Source organism: Hirundo rustica, chromosome 12 (genome assembly GCF_015227805.2).
Source record: "Hirundo rustica isolate bHirRus1 chromosome 12, bHirRus1.pri.v3, whole genome shotgun sequence".
Classification (NCBI taxonomy): domain Eukaryota; kingdom Metazoa; phylum Chordata; class Aves; order Passeriformes; family Hirundinidae; genus Hirundo; species Hirundo rustica.
This window is the reverse complement of record NC_053461.1, coordinates 14,057,502-14,076,833: the sequence shown is the minus strand read 5'-3', so window position 1 is coordinate 14,076,833 and position 19,332 is coordinate 14,057,502. Positions and strand designations below refer to the sequence as shown.

The 19,332-nt window shown below is 43.3% G+C and overlaps 1 protein-coding gene across 3 annotated transcripts in view; it reads right to left on the bottom strand.

Annotated features, from left to right (window-relative positions):
- The window catches only part of ATXN7 (ataxin 7), a 64,608-nt gene that overhangs the window by 41,403 nt on the left and 3,873 nt on the right, over window positions 1-19,332 (bottom strand). Inside the window, exons 1-3 of one of the 3 annotated variants that reach the window (XM_040075842.2) lie at window positions 15,443-15,662; window positions 15,047-15,301; window positions 14,475-14,543 (exon numbers count right to left, since the gene is read on the bottom strand). In XM_040075842.2, coding sequence (XP_039931776.1) covers window positions 14,475-14,543; window positions 15,047-15,290 — 313 coding nt within the window. In that variant the 5' untranslated portion in view covers window positions 15,291-15,301; window positions 15,443-15,662. Of the gene's footprint in view, window positions 1-14,474; window positions 14,544-15,046; window positions 15,302-15,442; window positions 15,663-19,332 lie in introns of those variants that run through there. The other 2 variants (XM_040075844.2, XM_040075843.2) reach the window with 2 other exon arrangements.

The following is a 19,332-nucleotide window of genomic DNA, read 5'->3' as shown; positions in this document are numbered from 1 at the left end:
ACGTGACTGCAAACGGTGAACACGTTCCAGGCTTCTCAGCCTCTCCCATCTCCTACCTAGACATGCTTTTAAGGGAAAATAAACCTGGATATGTGTGGCATTTTTGCCACTTTCCTGTGTGACTGTCCATATCCAGCCACGTGGCTGGGTCTGGCTGTAACTCAGAACTGATGGAGAACAGCAGTAGCAGCCACTTCAATTTACACATTTCCTTACTAATGGGCACTGGAGGAACACAGCGTGCCCATGACTAAATCTTAGAACACCCCAAAATTTAGCAATAACAAAGTGCACCTTGATCCCTGCTACCTGGGACATGCACAGTGCTCATCTTTTCACCTCTTCCCTCTCTTCCCTGCTGGCCACAGCCCCAACTCCCATGTGACAGCAGCATGGTGTTAATTCTTTAATTGTGCAAAGACAACACATCTTTCAGCAAAGAACACTCTGGCCACTTTTCACATCATGCACCTGATACCTGAGGGAGCAAATCAGCATATTAAAAAAAAAAAAAAAAAAAATAGGTAAGGAAAACAATACACAGGACCTGTCAACTGAATTGTATATCAATATTTTCTTTTATTAGGCAAGTCAACTACCTAAACCACCCCACCCCTGCCACTCCCATTCTCCATGCACTGGAACATCCAGCTTAAAAATAAGACTGTTTCAATCATGCCTCATGTACCCATAAGGAAACTGATGCCTGTTGATTTTCACATACCAGCTCACACTTCCTCACTCCCCTTAATTTGGCAGGCACTATTAGCTTTTTCATTAATATTTACTTCCTTTGCCTTGCAGATTTACTGGGACTTGATTTGATACAATTCAAGAAAAATAATATAAGTTGCACAGCAACAGGCATATAAATGTACTAGAGAAAAAAAAAAACCCCAACAGCAGTGTGATAGTTAATAAGATCAAAAGTTAAAGTGGAAAATAAAACTGGTTTTGTTGCTGTAGTGCAGTGAAAGGGCTAACCTACTTGTTCTGTATTTGAACACACATGTAGTTACACAAAGTATTTTTAACTTGGCTATTGCACACCTTTAGACAAAGAAATACGACTATTTCAATTATCTAGCTGAGGAACTGGTAAACACTGAGTCTTTACTTCTTACAGTTGATATATTTCAGCACATACAGAGCTACTGTCATCAGAGCTTTCCTTCCAAGAGGGGACCCACCTGTTCAAAAGGGTTAAAGCTTTAAACCTGTGCTAGCTGTCCTCTGACACACAGTTACATGAATTAAACAGGTGAGCAGGGAAGAAAAATCACACTACTATTCACAGAATAAAGTCAGTAATTTCACTGCTGGTTCTTTGTGATACAACACAAACACTGTTCAGCCTAAAAAATTCTTTGTGGAAGAGAATTTTTTTTATTGTTATGGAATTTTGAATTCTTCTAAAGAAGAAATTTAGGGTTTGCCTTTGCACGTCACCTCCTCTTTAGAATAAACCCATCACTATCCTTATTCTGAGATATATTTCTTCAATGTTAGGAGAGATTTGCCTTATTTTCAGAGCCTGCCTTCACAAAATCTTCCAAAAATCCATCTCCAAACATTACACATAAAATACATGATTATGTGTGTTACAGAGGAAAACAAAACACTTTGAAAACACGAGGTGAACAAATCTGCATAAGGTATTATTCTTCCGTATCTGGCACTAGCTCTCCACTACTGAAATCATCCATTTCACTCTTCAACAGAAATAGGTTGGGAAGGAATGCAACTTTTAATATTTTTCAATTAAGATGTATAAAAAATTAAGATCATTTAGATCACATCATACACGCAGAAAATCTGAAAGGACAGAACTGTTTTAAAGTCGTTTTTCTGCTCTTTCATGGTCTGGGCCTCTTTAACATAACCAGAACACCAGCCCACCAGTGATGCACACAGAAGCTAACACCTTCAGCAGAACAAAATAAAAGGAAAGAAGAATTTGCTCAGACTACTTAAAGTTTTGATTTGGTAGGTTTGGTCCAACTCATATTTTTGACAGATACTTCTAAGACTACTTCCCTCTTCTGGTCTCTCTGCAGATAACAGCACTCATCACACTTGGGAAGAAGGTATTGGATACATATGAATGGATCTAAACACACAGTGGGAGGTGAAAAAAAGAATAATTCTCCCTTTCTTAGGCCAGCTAGGGAGCAAAATGCTCTGCTCTTGGGAAGAAGTACTGAAATAGACACCAGCTTTAATTTTCAGACATCTCATGACAAAAAGGACATAAAACCAATAAACCTGATTACGTAAGCAGTCCAACAAAGTTGTCCTTATGCAGACAGACCATTAGACATAACCAGAGCACAACTGTGCAATGAGACACAAGTAAATGGTGTCCTGCTCCCCCAGAGCTCAAGTGGTGGTCCTGATGCATTGTGTTACAAGATGAAGCCTATTTGCAAAGGGGAAGTCACAGAACACATGCAAGGTCAGTACTAAGGAACAGGCACAACAAAGAATATGGAGCTGGTATTTCAAAAACACACAGAAAAGGACACTTCAGAACACCATAACTGCCCCAGGATGACTCAGGATGAAAACAGTAAGATTAAATAGACAACAGAAAACTAAAAGGTAAACAGTGTCCTTTGCTATTTTAACAAATTTGTAGAGTTTACCACCCTCCAGTACACTGAAAACAAATAGAACATCCACCTTCCCAAAGCAGATAAAAGATAACTACTGCAAACATATCCAGGATAACAAAACTACGGTTTACAACAGAAGCAGATCCTCTGCCAGGCACAGCAGCTGCACACACACGACTTTCAGGACCTAGGCTGGGATCTTCAGCTCAAACTCTCTGGGAGACTAAGGCAATCTCTACTGGTGCCTATCCAGGGTAGGCAGGAAGCCAAAGCTGCTGCTGCCAAACTTGTTGATCCAGTCCTCCCAGCGCTGGCCCACAATGCACTGCTTTGTGTTTGGAAATCGCTCAAAAGCTTTTGCTTCCAGCAACAGTGTGGAACACTTGGGGAAAAATGCCAAAGGAGTCCAGGAAAGGGTACTGCCAGGCCACCGTAACAGTATGGACACCCCAAACGCTCCCGTGAGTCAGTGCCATCACCCCGAGGCACGGCAATGACGAACGACGCCACGCTCCCTGCAAGGCCTCGGTCACGACACCTCTCACACGAGCGCAGGAAGAGTCTTGGAGGGATTAAATTATAAATAGAACTGCTGATGCTGCACCTTTCCATCCTGCCTTCCTATTTCACCATGAAGAGCACCATCCACCCAGGCTGTGATTTTTGCCCTCTCCTGAGACAGCGCCCTTTCTTCACATTGTAGTGGTTATCCATGAGAATTCTGGATGGCGTCAGCAGGAGGACAGAGAATTGCACTGCTGCACAGAGAACCCCCTTTGCATCCCGAGCAGTTGTAAACAAGCCTCAGACGAGGTATGTTGACAGCACGCTGAAGATTCTACTCCTGTGCTCTACTCTGAGGATAAAAATAGTATTATCTCCAAGGCAAAAACAAGAAAAGAAACTTACAGGTTTTATTCCAGCAAATGACAGAGTGGTCTGTGCCCCTACATTTCAGGGCACAAGGTGGGAGTCATGCAGAACCAAAAGGAAACTTCCCAAACGAGGACTGATGCGTTTAGGACTTCTCCAAACACCCCATGGAAATAGTGGTGCTGAAACAGCCAGGCACAGTCAGCTGGCTGTCAAAGCAGGTTCTACAGAAGAAATATCAGAAAGGACAGGGCTCTGTCCAGCCCAGATATAAACCATAACCAAACTGTATCAGGTACAGCTCAGATATTGATATTTCCCCTAAAATCTCGCAACACAACTGGTAGCAAAAGTCTTCCTCAATCACTTGGCCACAAAAAGCCCCAACTCTGTATTTAGGACAAAAATTATAAGCATGTATTACACTGCCTTTGGAAGGTAACACAGATATATTGAATTTGGCTCAAAACTTCTCCTCTATAAATTACAAACTACAACGTGGAACAGAAGCTCCTTAACAAACAGGATTTCTAGACAGTTGATTTGAGTAACAACTTCACAGAAACGAAAAACAAAATTGCTTTTGGGAATTCATTTTTAAGTACTTTTACGAAGTAAATTCTGCCTATCAGGAAATTACTTTAGGCCTTTTCTCTTCCATTTAGTACCAGTGAAGGCAGGACAACTGCCATCTCTCTTAGCCAAGCAGAATGGACACATTCAAACACAGATTCTATGTTCTAAAAAAACAAATTATCTGAACATCTGCGTTGGTTTTGCACAGCCTAGATTTTGGTAGTGGGGGGGGGCCAAAGAGGTGGCTCCTGTGAGAAGCTGCTGGAAGCTTCCACCATGTCCAGCAGAGCCAGTCCTTGATGGCTCTGAAGATGGACATGTTGCTGGCCAAAACTGGGCCAGTGAGAGAGGCTGGTAATGCCTCTGTGATAGCAGATTTAAGAAGAAAATCCCAATAGAGTGGGACACATTTTTTTCCTAGCCAGAGAAGAGGAGAAGGTGAGAACATGTGAGGGAAACAACACAGAGACACCAAGGGCAATGTAAAGGAAGGGAAGGAGGTGATCCAGGAGCTGAGGTTCCTCTGCAGACCATGGTGAGACCATGGTGAAGCAGCTGTGACCCTGCAGCCCCTGGGGATCCAGGGGGGATGCAGAGATCCACCCAGAGCCCCTGAGGATCCAGGGGGGATGCAGGGATCCACCCACAGCCCCTGGGGATCCAGGGGGGATGCAGGGATCCACCCACAGCCCCTGGGGATCCAGGGGGGATGCAGGGATCCACCCACAGCCCCTGGGGATCCAGGGGGGATGCAGAGATCCACCCACAGCCCCTGGGGATCCAGGGGGGATGCAGAGATCCACCCAGAGCCCCTGGGGATCCAGGGGGGATGCAGGGATCCACCCACAGCCCCTGGGGATCCAGGGGGGATGCAGGGATCCACCCACAGCCCCTGGGGGAGTTGCCCAGGCTGGAGCTGGTGATGCCTGGAGGAGGCTGTGACCCAGTGTGGGACCCGGTGGAGGGAGCGAGCCCTGCTTCCAGGCTGGAGCAGCCTGTCCATGGAGGGCTGCACCCCATGGAAGAGTGACCCCACCACAGCAGTTTTGGGAGGACAGTCTGCCCGTGGGAGGGACCCCACAGCCTCCCAGGGGAAGGGCTCCTCTCCCTGAGCAGTGGAAGAAAACCTCGGTGATGAACTGACCCAAACCCCCGTGCCTGGCTCCCTGTGCTGTTGGTGGGATGGAGGGAGGGGCTGGGGAAAGACAAGGTGTTTTAAGGGCTTCTTTTACTTCTCATTATCCTCCTCTGGCTTTGTTAGTAATAAATTACCTCTAAGTTGAGCCTGTCTTGCCCTCAGAGTGTTTTCTGCTGGTCTGTATCTCAATTCATGAACCCTTCATTAAATTTTTCTCTCCTCTGCCCAGCTGTGGCAGGGGAGGGTGAGTGAGTGACTGTCATGGGTGCCTGGCATTTGGCCAGTGTGAAACCACAACAATATCCTAATTCCCAAAATTATATTCCTTATAAACTTAGCAAAGCCTTCTAGCTATCAGAGGCAAGTTAAACTCCTTTAACATATTTCTAGAGTCACTCTAATTGAACAGGAATGAAATAGATTTTAACACTTCCTGGGAAAAGTGGAGGAATTATTTGGAAAATGTATTATTTTGAAAAGTGCTTTCCAAGTTATTTTACGTGGCTGTCTCAATAATCCAACACCCACACTGTCTGACTATTGGGAACACTTTCTATTCCCTTGACATATCCATCAACAATACTGCCAGTTAACCCACATCTTTGCAGTGTTTGAGGCTTCTGGATATTCCACAGAATTATAGATTTTTTCTGAAGGGATAAAAAGAGTATTTGGTATGGAACATAAAAACACATTTATGTATACTGCATAAATGATGCTTCTTTCTCCTTTTGGCATCATTTGCAACAGCTCTCCAGTAAGAGAAAACAATGCTCTAATTCTTGTTCAGCGGAGTAACACAAATTCAAATGGTGTCTTCCCCAGTTCACAAAGTTACTGGGAACTACCTCAGGAATGTTAGAAAAACTTCCAATGTCTACTACCTGGCTTCCTGACATAATTATGAAAAAGGAATTTAAAAAAAATACTAAATAATAATAACAACTACTAGTTCTTACTTGTTTAATTTTCACAATGAACCACTGATTTACACTGCAGTTATTCACTGACATGATATCTTTAACATTCAAAGACAACCACGATACAAGATCTATTATGCTCTACAGTCTTGTAGGAGACAGGCAAAATCAGACCAGATTCACTCTGAACAGACACATAATCAAGCACAGTCCAATGGATTCTAGATTTCCAGACCAAACACATGATAGAAAATTATGGTTCTCCTTTAGCAGCCATCACCTTGTTTTGGAAACAACTTTACAGTTAGAATACAACTATTATTTCACAAGTGTTTCACTCAGCAGAGACAGAGAAGCTGCTTAATCCAGCATTACTAGGAGGGAAAAAAAAAAAAAAAGATTGTAGAACCACACCCTAGGTGTAAACTGATACAGATTTTCCCCTGTAGTTTCGCCTGAAACAATAGCCAGAGGGTGTAATTTAGGGTATAGACACCTTGACAAAGCCATGGCTATAATATCTAGGGACTGACAATGAAATGCTTGTATAGTGAAGTACCTTTGGCGTCTGTCTGATCCTGAGGTTGCAGTCAACATGGCTGTCTCCTCTCACCCACTGAGCCCCACAACCTGGTCCTACATTCTCCTTCCAGTCACAAGAAAAACCCTGCTGACATCTGCTGACCCCATATCCCCAGGTAACATGTAATAAACCATCAAACCATTTTCCTACTCACAGTATCTACTATGCCACTTATGCAGTCAATGAACAAAACCGTATACTGAAAGTTAAATTTATGAAAAGAAAAATACAACAGAATTTGATGTCCACGGAAAGCAAACATCCAATTTACTGTGTATTCATCATAGGACTTGATTTTCAAGTTTAACTCATTAAAGTCTCCACACTTCATTTTTAGGAAAGCTGCTATAGGACTTCCAGGCAACTCTATCAGTGAGAAAGCATCCAGCCAACTTGCTTGCAAACAAAACAATGAGAGCTCTAGATTTCAGAACCAAAGCAATACGGACTTAACCTCAAAATTGCTCTCTACAGGATTTTAGTCCTTCAGCTCTTTTGTGCATATTTTTTTCAGTGCCAGTTGAGAAAGCTGCATTTTCTGTTGCACTACAGACAGTCGATGAAGATTCAAGTCCTGCTTAGCAACAGAAGGAAGAGCAGATCAAGAACACTACACGTTTTCTGCCTATTATAATACCCCAGCAGAAAAACAAGGCATAACCAATTATCCCTTTCCCCTAATATTATCAATGAATTTTATCCATGGGCTATGCCACATCTATCAGAAGTGGAGATCAGGGTGGGGGTGAGCATGCAAATAAACAATCTTTCTCATTTGGAACACTTGTTGCCACAAGCCAGCTTTTTCCACGGGGCTGCTGGGCATGTGCACACACAAGTAACTGAGCATTTGAGTATTTCTAATCTACCTGAGCCAATAACCCAGAATATCTGCCATTTCCAAACCTAGCAATCATGACTCCAAGCAATGTGGGAGCAGCTGCGTGTGCAGTTTGTTCTGATGAAGTCACATCCTGTCATACCCTGTAGTATCTGGGGTTACCACGAGTGTCTGACTTGCCACAAGAATGAGTGTGAGAGCCACCAGCACCAGCCCTGGCTCACAGCTGCACACAGCCTGAACAAGCAGGAACAGCTTTTGACTGTGCAAAGCCTTCTAGCAGTGGGAACACAGATTACAATAAATTTATTGCCTTCTATGACAACTGCTTTTATAATCATGCTACTCTGCTACATTAGACTTTGAATTCCCTTTGTCAGATTTTAACACTTCCTGCTAAAAAACCTGAAGGGTAAGTACAAAGCTCTATTAATCTCTGTACTGTCACCTACATTGTAAGAATGCCTAGGAAATAACATTGAATATCATACATATGGGGAACTTCCACAGCAGTGGATTATTTAATTCATTACGCAGGAAGAGAAACAATTTTCAAGCATTCTAGAGGTTATTTAGAATAGTTAATTACAAGTCAAATATTACAATGGTTTGTGAAACATGCAGTCTTTTCTGTCTTGTAAGAGACAAGAGATCACACCTATCCCTAGACAACTTCCAGCAGTTCCCACCACAGGCTGGGCATAGCCAGGAAAGCTATAAGATCTGGACACATTCACTTTTATAGATCTGCTGCAATGGAAGAAACACCTTCTAAAAGAGTTACCTTAGAGAGAGTAATCTGCATCCTCTTAACCCAATTCATTTAAAAGTACCCTTCATTAAGCCTTTTTGTCTTTCCTGCTCTACTTAGATGACAAAGTTACCACCTTGTATGAAAGTCATATTTCTACATATTTATTGCATTGTTTTTCTCTCACTGAGTTTTTGTTGTTTAAATATAGCACAGAAATGATAGAAAAACCAACCTTTAACCAAAAATTATCGAGACATCACCTCTTCTGCACAGGGATAACCTAGCTAATCATACATGCCACTTAAGAAGCATTAGACAACAGTGAATTCCTGACTTTTACATATGTGTACAGATAACTATTTCAAAAGGTTCTTATAAAAAAGAAAATAACCTGCTCCTCACATATTATGGACAGATTAGGACAGTCTTGTGGCTGCAGTTCCAGCCAAAGTCCCCAAGGCCTTGCAATGCCACACTAATGCTATGGTAATACCTAAAACCTGCAAAGTATCTTTAAAGCGTATGAGATGACACAGTTCTAACTTGCAGTCTAACATCACAATATTCTATTTATAACACCTGACTCATCTCACAGAAATAATTAAATATTGTAAACAGAGCTTAGACTTAAAGGAAAAAAATAACAAGAGAAAAATTAGGGCCAGTCACTGCAGAGAATTTCAGAAGTAACATCCTTTCAAATTGCATGTTTTTCAGTCAATCTCATAAACCTTCCACGATTTTCCTAAATAGTTCAATGCAATTTTAAAATCTCCCTGTAATTGTTTTACGATAACCAGTCCACAAAATCTTAAAACAATTTGTGTAAATAGTCAATTAAAATGCAATGAAATGAAGAAGAGATTTATCTGATTACAGACTGTGAAGAGTTATGCAAAATGTCAAAAAGAAGCATGTCACTTTATACTGCTACCTTAAAATATTTATTTCAATCTATTAAAAATTCTCACAAGTGTATTTGCAGGTAGTAAAGGACTATAGAGCCCTCTAAGCATCTCTGTGATATGATTTGACACAACAAAAAATCAACTCAACGAAGCACCTACAAAGGCTGAATAAAAACAAATTTAAATTTGAAATAAGATGCTGTCTCTTACCTGTATTTACAACTTAATATTGGAACAGATGCTTTAATTATTTATAGAACCTGCTGCTGGGAAAATTCTAGACCTTTGGGTCTATGTGATAAAGATGCTTCTAGTGAACCTCCCAACTGCTCAACCCAGCCTAGAAAGTACTCAAGAAGAACAAGGGTTCATTGCATGGCTCTTAGTACTGTCACAGCTCTGGCAACTTCCATTAATAGCAGTTAATATAATCAAAGCTCAAAGCTTCTGCTGAATGCCCCAGAGGTTCACAGAGCCTTTTTTTTTTTTAAATCCCCAAGACATATTAACTGTCAAAGCCCAGAAGTTCAGCTGTTAGCAGGTGACACGATGCTGAACAGTTTGCTCCCACCTGCTCTCCTGACTGATTCCCACTGTCACTAAACCTTCCAGAGCATCTTTTGGAAGTGACTACCAAAAACTGACAATCTGCATTCCCACAGAAAATTCAAATTTTGCTTATTAAGACAGTATAATCTAAAAGCTGTAAGACTGGTACTGTGCTACATCACCCCACAGTCACCACCAATTCTGACCTGTGACCCAAATTACAGATGTTCTGTCTTCCCCCTCCACTTTGTTGCAAGTTAACTCTAAGCTATGGTGACAGTACGAGTGAAATGCCTGATATAGACAATACCAACGGATTCATCTCTCAAAGGATGTAACACACACAAAAATAACCCAAATAAACTAAAACAGGGGCTGTATGTGTAACTGAAAGAATGAGGTGCTTAAGCTCTAGTAGACCCCATAGTTTCAGCATCCACTGAATACACTATTAAAAAGAAACATTCAATTTTAAATTGTCTAACCAAATCTCTTTTCTGCTCCCCATGCTTCTATTTTCCCATCTGAGATGCTTTTATATTTTAAGTATTTCAAAATTATTTTATGAGTCAGTATAAGAATATAACAGACTTTTATCCACTTCAAAAGGGTTGCACAAATTAATAAGTAATGGTGTATGTAATGATGATGTACATGGGTTGTGTCTCTCTGACTCTCCAATATAGATTTGGGGGTGGGGATGGCTTGGGTTTGGGCTTCTTGTTTTGGATTTTTTCCCCATGTTTTTGTTTTATTTAAAGAAACATACAGGACAACCTTTAGCAATTGCAAATTTACTGTGGGGAGAGTCAAGAGTTCCTTGGGTGGTGGGAGGCTTAGGCCCCCAGCCCCGATAAACACTTTGGTCCTCACTGTTTCTATCCACAGCTTCTCTACTCTTTCATAGAACAAAATGAGCCAACCTGTTGTTAAATTTTGCAAAAAGCAACAGTTGCCTCTGTTGAAGCCTGTCAAAGCTACCACGCATGAACTCCACACTCACAGTTCTATTTAGAGATCTTCTTCTCAACAATGGGCTAGAAAATTTCTTAAAAGCAAACCAAATTCAGCACAAGTAGCAAGGATCTCCTGAAAAACTGTTTCAAGCACTGACTATGAGGTTTGATATGAAGAATCTTTTTTTTTTTTTCCCCCCAAATCAAACAGTGTCAGGTACTACCAACACATCAACCTCCTTTTAAGATCTACCGCACCTCCAAGGTGAATTGGGTGTCTGAAAACATTTTGGCTGTATCCAATGGCCCTCGCTCCCACTATCACACAAGTTTGGAAGATGCACTTCAGCCAAGTTTCATTTTAAAATACAGGAAAAAATGCTTGAAGAGGATGAGGTTTTCTGCCTTACTGTTTTGGAATTCATCTATGTATTATAACGCAACATGCTATCCTTGCTTCATCACAGCACAAGTGAGTGGCAGGGGATTCACACCTTTAGCTGGTTCACAAAGCAGTAAGTAATTAAGAGACTGCATGAGCCAAAAGATTCTGTCACATCAATTACATATGAAAATAACTAATAAGGACAATTCCTTCTAACATGTTCTTACCTTGATAGGATTGCTCGGCAGAAGAAGGTTTCAGTGCACAAAGTCAAAGTAAACTTTAAGGCTCATTTTAAAATAAAATCTTCCCATCCCATTGGGTATTCCTCTCTCACTTCCATCTCCTGGGGATTTTCCATACCATGAGCGAGTCAAGTCCATTGGGCCCATACCTTATTTCTTGCAGCTCTGATTTCTACATCAAAGCTCAGTATGGACTGTTAACTGTCTCAAAAAGCAACATGTAGGAAAGTATCCAGCGAGCTTCTCACTTTGATGAAGGTCAGTGAGAATCCCAGCAGGAATGATTTAATATTATGTATTAACAGAACAGAAAGTATATAAGAGCAGTGAAAAAGAAACAGGGTAGTATAAGACACAAACACTGGGAGTTTGGGAAGCCCAAATTCAAGTTCTAGTTCTTCAAGATGAGCTTGGTTATGATAAGGAGGGTTAGATACAGAAAAAACCCATGTTTGAGACATGTTTCCTGATCCCTACATGGAACTAGCATCATTGACAGGTATTAAGGACTTATCAGGCTTCACAGCTTTTTAAAATGCTGAGAGAGGAGCTGCCTGATCAGCAAACAGAAAGTGCCACTGACAAAGGTGTGTCAGAAATCCTGCCTCTCTCCACTGCTTGCAAATATTGCCCCGGAATTACACAGTTACATCCTCCTTTTACTCCTTTAAAAGAAATAACATGCATCATTCTTTGCCTTTAAGGCTTAACAAAGGGAGAAGCTGGCAATGTTAAGCCCCTTTTCTAATACAGTGTTACAACAAGAGGAACACTCACTCTTCATTCAGGAGACTCAGGCTCAACTGCCTGCGAGGCTGAAATCCAGCTCTTGCCACCAGGCATGCTGAGGATGAGGCCATTCCCACCAGGAGATGCAGAGAAACAGCACGTGGGAAAAGAAACAATTACCACCCATACCCCAGTGGGGACACAGGCCAGCGGGAGCCTGACAATTGTTAAATAAAGAAAATGGTTCTTGGTTTTGAACCCAATTCTAATATGCGGGCTGTAAAGTCATGTTCCTTCTTTTGCTCCCTCTCCAGGCCATGAATATTTAATTCTTTTATGCAAACTGGAAGAGTTGCAATGCAAGGTTAAATTAGCCTAAATAACCTTGAAATCCTTTTGTGCAGTTGGGCCTCAGAGTCAACTCCCAATCAGTAGAGAAATAACTTTCTTACACAAGGAGTTCTGTTGTTACTTGTATTTAAAATACTGTGGGGTACCATGACAAAAGTATCGAGGTTCAAGTGGATTTAACAAAATTTACACTTTGGGTTCACCTTCTCTGTTAAGGACCAAGGTTTAGAAAGTCCAATTACTTGGTAAATGTTTGTTCCTCAATTTTGAATGCAAAACTCTTCCTGGAAAAAGGAATCATTTACAGTATTTTCAGTTTTATTTGATAACATGTATGTATGCTGGCATGTTTGCTGCTCCCCTAGTTCCTTAAGTTAATCTAAACTTAATTAATACTACTTCAGCTCTATTTTGCAGCAGGCCAAGCTCCCTACAGACCAACTACAGCTATATGCCAAGTCAGTGTCTCATTCATATATCATAAAGCAAACAAAATAAATAGACTTCTGGAAGCCTGACAGGGCTACTAAGTTTCGCTTTTAATTCCCTAAGCATTTTTTGAACTTCCTTCAACTCATAACCCTACAAATCATTCACATGGTTAGAGTCAGTGCAGAAAAGCTGTGTCTCAGTGATCAGCCTGTGCAAAACTCTCATGATCTCTTTCCAGTGGGAAAAAAAATAGGATAGATTATTCTTTACCCTGCCAGCTAATCTTTAGAATCTGGAAACCTTAGATGCTTGCATTTTAAGAGGCAGAAATAAGAGCAAATGTTTGAAAATCCTTATTGGTAAAATCTTTACTAGGATAACGTGCGTGCTTATTGTTGTAAATGCTTTTTAGCATTTGAATGATTTGCCTATTCAGAAAAATGAATTACATATCCAGCACAATGATTAGATTGGAACTTGGCAATGAAGCAATAAAGCGATTTTTCAAGTGCCTAAGAACTCACAGATACACTTAAGAAGATGGCAAAACAACACAAGTGTATCTGAATGCTGCAGCACAGCTGCCAATTGCACCTTTCTTTCGTGCCACTGACCGATCCTAGAAACTGCATTTTCCAAATTCCGGCAACTTTAGGAAATCTACAAAAAATAGCCGTTTTGATTCAGACTCAATATGGATCAGTGCCTCCCAATCCTGCTAGCCTGTGCCACCTTGCTCGAGGTTTCATCTGCTGCTTGCAGCTCACAAGTGGGTAAGTGCTGAATCAGATCATCTCCTGCGGTCACTGGTAAATTCAGCTTCCTCTGATTGTAAACCATGCCTACAAACTCAGTCTTCCATTTCTAACATCAAATAAATACTTGGGTCTAAGTGCTCGAGTATTTAAAACAGCTGGGCCTATTCTCTGGCACATGTCTCAGGCAGTCAGAGGGAACCAAGAACCAACAATATTAAGAAAGGTTCTAAAACTTTCTCTGTTCTAAAGCAATCATTAAAGTAGAAAAACAAACAAACAAAAATTAACATAATAAATCAGACTCATCGCTTCCTTTTTTGCACTGCCTGTTAGAAAGTAAATAATAATCTATAGCTTTCATTCATCACCTGCTTACAACTCCAAGCAGCATTGTTACTCTTGCAAGAAACTAGGCCGTAATGGGCTTTTGCTAATCACAGGTGAAAGGTCACTCTCATTTAGCAGAGTACCGAGCAATAAACATAACACATTGACATGACAGAGGAAGGGGTTGGTATTGAAATACTGGCATGGATTATACCAAGAACAAAAAATATCGTAATTCAAGAGAAGATTTTTATCAGTGTTGGTCACAGAGCTTCCTTAGGACTATTTATAGTCTAAAGAAAAACAAAAACAAAAACAACAACAATATAGAAACACAGTAAAGACAGTCTGTGCCATAATTCATAGTTTTCAAAACACGTATTAATTTAATAATAATGCCAATAACACCAGCCCTAAATCCAAACTGATAAAACACTCTGGTCCTTTCTCTTTCCCATACCTGACCCTCTGCTAAGTAGCTGGGAGGAAGAAAACTTCTCCGTGCACTTTTCTTCAAGAATGAATCGCACTCACCTTCTCGGCAAAGTCGCATTGCTTCTCGGTTTCTTCCGTATTCCTTGAAACTTTCTTCTAATGCTGTTCCTAAAACCAAAAAGCCACAAGATCTCAATCCACGGAGGAGCCAGCGAGCAGGACTGACCCCCCGCCCGTGAGCTGGAGCCCATTCCCCGCGGGCACACGACACTAAACGCAGCGGCGGAGGGACCGAGGACTCCCGGGCCCCGGAGCGGGGGAGCCGCTGTCAGCGGCGGGGATGCCTCACCTGCGGCGGGAGCTCCCCGCCCCACGCCGAGGCTGAATCGAGGGCAGGAGGTGCCGGGCTCCGGGGACCGGCTCCGACCTCCTCGCACCGTGTCCCGGATTACAGGAACTGGGGCAGGCGCTGCCCGCCGCGCGCCGCTCCCGAGCCCGGCCGGGGGGCGCGCACCGGACAACGAACTCGGCCGCGAGCGCCGGGGGTGGGAACGGACCCGACCTCCCCGCCGGGCCCGGCAACCCCCGCCGGGCCGTCCCGGGGCACCCGCGGCGTCGCGCCGGGGAGGAGCGGGGGGAGGGGGGGGTGGGGGCGGTCGGCGGCCACTCACCGTCGTTCCCGTGAAGTTTAGCAGCATCGACCCAGTGGCTCCAGGGCTGCCCCAACATCGCCTCGGGGCTGGGCAGGGACCTGCGCTCCCCGACGGCCGCCATTGCCGCTGCGGTGGCGGCGGGGCCGGCGCCGCTCCCGCCTCCTCCGCCTCCTCCCTCGCCGTGGCGGGGCCGCCGCTGCCGCTGCCTGGCGGCCGCGCCGCGCTGCTCCCTCCTGACGTCACCCGCGGCCCGCGCCGACATTCTTTCCGCTGCTACAATGTAACGAGAAAAGTCAGCGGCCGCTTAAGGTGGCGCCCCGCTCTTAAGGCAGCGCCGCGGCGCTGTCAGCCCGCCCCGCTCGCTCTGCTTCCTCCCCGCGGGGAACCTGCGGCCCTGCGGCGGCGCCGACTCACCTCTGCGGCGGCCCGGGGGGCAGCGCCCGGGTGCCCATTATTGTGCGGGGAGCGCTGCCTTCCTCTTCACCGCGTAGGTGAGGCGCGCTTGTGTTCGCGCTAACAAAGCGGCGGAAGGGAGCGGGGGCGGGCAGGGCTACGCCGCCTGCCAGGCGCACCCCGGCTCCATGGGCCGCCTCGCTACGCCCGCACCGCGGCCCCGCGACCCTACAAAAACAACGACCGCATCGCAACCCCGCCTGGCACCCGCTGCCCCGGCGAGGGGGGCGGATCGGAGAGCGACGCTACGGGCGGAGCCGGGCGGGCGCGCCCCGCCCTCATCGCCGGTCCACCTTAAACCCGGCGCCTCCTTAAAGGCAGCGGCGAGCAGGAAACTCGCCGTGGGCGGGCGCGTCCCCGTCCCCGTTCCCTTCCCTCCCTCCCTCCCGTGCCCTCCCTCCGCTCCTCGTCCGCGGCGCCCGCCCGGCCCCGGGCACTGGCGGGACACCGAGCGAGTTTCCTGCGCGCTGCTGCCCTCCTTATACCCGCAACTCGTCTCCCAGAGAAAGGCCCTTCTCATTGTTACTCCACAGTTCTTTTTTAAACAGCTTTTTTTTTTTTCCCCCCTTGCCTAAACTTTGCGATGACGTCGCGCCGTGTCAAAAGTGAGGATTGAAGGATGCTGTCGTACCTGCTAACTCCAAGTAATAAAGTCTAAGCTTTGCAAAATCAAGTTCTTTGATTAAAGAAAAAAAAAAAAAAAGTGTTTAGAATTCATTTATTACAGAGTTTTCTCCACTGAAGTGTTCAAGTACCAGTGGCAAACTTTCAGGCCATGATCTGCAGCGATTTCTGGCCACACTTGATGCCACTGTCAGTAACAACATCCTCGAAGAGCAGCTAAAAATACGTAAATCTGATGTGCTGCCTCCTCTGCAGGTACTCGAGAGCACGGGACTGGCACTGTCAGTGGAACTGCTCAGAGATCCCATACATGTATTTGCAAAACCACACAGCAGAAATCAGAACTGCAAATAAATTTGCTTAACCTGCAGAGGTGCAAATACACGCAGGCTTAGCTAATTTTCATTTTCTGTTTTCATTCGAAGTGTGGGACTATACAAGCTAGAGATGCTTCTTTCCAAATTTATGCATATAAAAGATCTATAAATTCTAGCTCATCACACCATAGTCATATGGGATAGCACAGGCTGTAATTATAAGAATAGTCTCAGTGTTCCACCCAACTGATAATTTATGTCACACTCAAAAGGTATCTCATAAAACTGCAGATCTAATAGAGAGCAGCTAGCATGATTTTTCTCTCCCCCTGATCAACTTGAAGTCTAGCTTAGCTCCTTCATAAAAGGCCAACACCATAAAATTTAGGTAAAGAGATCAACACTGATTTGTACTGCATACATTTGCAGCAGGATTAATTATCAAAGGCCATCAGCCTCTTGAGCTGGGCCCTGATGTTTCAGACAGTTACACTGACCCTTCACTGCCCTGTCTGCAGCTTCCCAAAACTCTTCATCTGTCTGAGCATGAATAAAGGTGTTCATGGAACCAGAGTCTGAAGATGAATGGAGTGCATTATGGTTTGATTAATTATCAAATAGCATACTTCATAATATAGAAAATAACTTATAACTAAAGCTAAGAACATCACTGGAAGAAAAATGTCTGTCAGGTGCTGAACAGTTTTTGGACAGAACCTCAGCTCTTTTTGTGGTGTAAAAGCCAGATAGGAAAAACACCTGTGCCTGATTTCTTTCAAGTTTAGTTCTTCAACAGTGCTTCACAAATGGAGTCTAAGATCGCATCCACAGCTGAATGCAGACTCCAGCCACAGGATAAAGCAAGTTACAGACATCTATATTCTCTGTGTCAAATATTCTCATTTGTGTTATAAACTTCATTCATGCAGCTTCCCTTTGTCCTGGAGTAAGCTGTCAGAAAGCTGCCTCAGCTGCAGTTTGAAAAAGAATCTTTGATATGTCCAAGTGCTCATAAACTCATAAAGGGTTTTTCTATTTACATAAATCATAAAGTAAATATAGTGATGAGTGACCAGAGTCATAGAACACCATCACCTACCCTTTAACAGTGACAGAGTTGACCATGACAGATCAATTTCATGTTCACACATCACATGATTCTTTTCTTTAAACGTTACCAATGTATTAACGTCACATTATGCAAAAATTGGCAACATTACATCAATAACTAACTACATTAACAAGCCAATAGAGTATCAACTTCTTAGTTTCTAAAGTTGACACTCATCAAGTTACTCAGAAGAGCCTCTTGCTTCAGAAGTGCCAGCCACACAGGTAAAAGCACACACCACTCTTATTTCATACAGCTATGATTATCCCATTTATGGCTCTTCTCTGCTCTTTCAATCTGGCTGCTGCATTTTTAGCCTCTCTCTTTCACAGCTTTTCTTCTTTCCCTATATATTCCCACTCAAGATCTAATTCTGCAGTCAGGGCCTCAGGCTGTCCTTTAGCAAACCTTCCGCTACTGAAATATTTTCTCACTGTGCCGTGAGTACATCAGTATTCCAGCAGAGGGAGGGAAGTGGCAGCAGAAGGATCAGTTCATCAGTTCAGTGCACAAGACTGATTAGTCAGACAGCACGAATAGGGGCAGATGAAAAACTGATTTTACAAGAGGCGAGAACTTTCATTCCCCACGAAGGCTGAATACGTTGTTTGGGCTCTTTAAAGCACAATTTTCTTACGTTGCTTCCATAATGCTGTACATGGATGCATTGATTATTTTAGGCAAAAACAGGGAAACCCCTGAAAATCCATCATGTTAGAAGGAGATCAGAATTGAAAACACGTGTACAAGCAGTAGACTTTAACAGAGGTGACTGTTACAAATCTGAGACATCCGGTTAGAAGAGCAGTCATCCAAAGCTCCCTTAGTGGTCAGCAGAGAGGAAGGGATACTTCTGCGATCAGTTTGGTCCCTCCTGATGCAAACCACTATTTAAAGAAGCCCTTCTCTTTCCACTGACCACAGAAGCAGCCATGGATGACCACACACATAAATTAGGCACCTGCTTTAGACATCCAGAATTAAGTGGGGTGAACCTGGCCAGTACTGGGGAGAATATTTGAGTGCGTAAAACTGCCTAGAAGCCAATACTTCTCTTTAACAGAACAAAAAAGAGCTCAGAAATGCCACAGGTTCTAAGGACTTATCTGAAGAAGCAAAATAGCCCAAGCAGGAGCACTGGGACTGAGACAATGTGTGAAAAACCATGAACTGCTCATACCTCCATGAATGAGAACAAATATTTGGAGAACAGAGAGAAAACACAAGGAGGAGTTAAGCTCAAAGAGAAAGTAGAGAAGGAAAAATATGGGGCAGGAAAACAGCAGAAAACAGTGGATGAAGTAGAGAAAACAGTCAAATAATGATGTGAAGAAAGCTTAAACAAACAAAACATTTAACACAGCCTGCAAAAGCAAAGAAAGGAATCAAAAATAGGAAACAAAACATACAGAAAAGGAAAACTCACAGTTTCAAAGCTCACTAAGTAGATTTAACAATATATTAAACATGGCTGGCAATACTATGATTAAATGTATGCCTAAAAACAGCATGCAAGTGCTGAAAACTGCAGCGGATGGTTATTTCACGGCATGACACTGCAGGCATTTTTTCACCTGTACCAGCAGGTTTCATTCTTTTGCCAGGTGGTCCGGGAAAGCCGTTCAAACAGGGAATACCTACTTCAGCTGTTCAGTTAGAATCTGTATGACAGCCTCTGTAAAGGACCTGAGATATGACAACTCTTAACTGGAATGAAAAAGGAAGGATGAATCTGCAGCCGAACTCTTTTAAGAGCAGAAGTACAATGATACGACTCACCGATGATTTTCCACAATGGA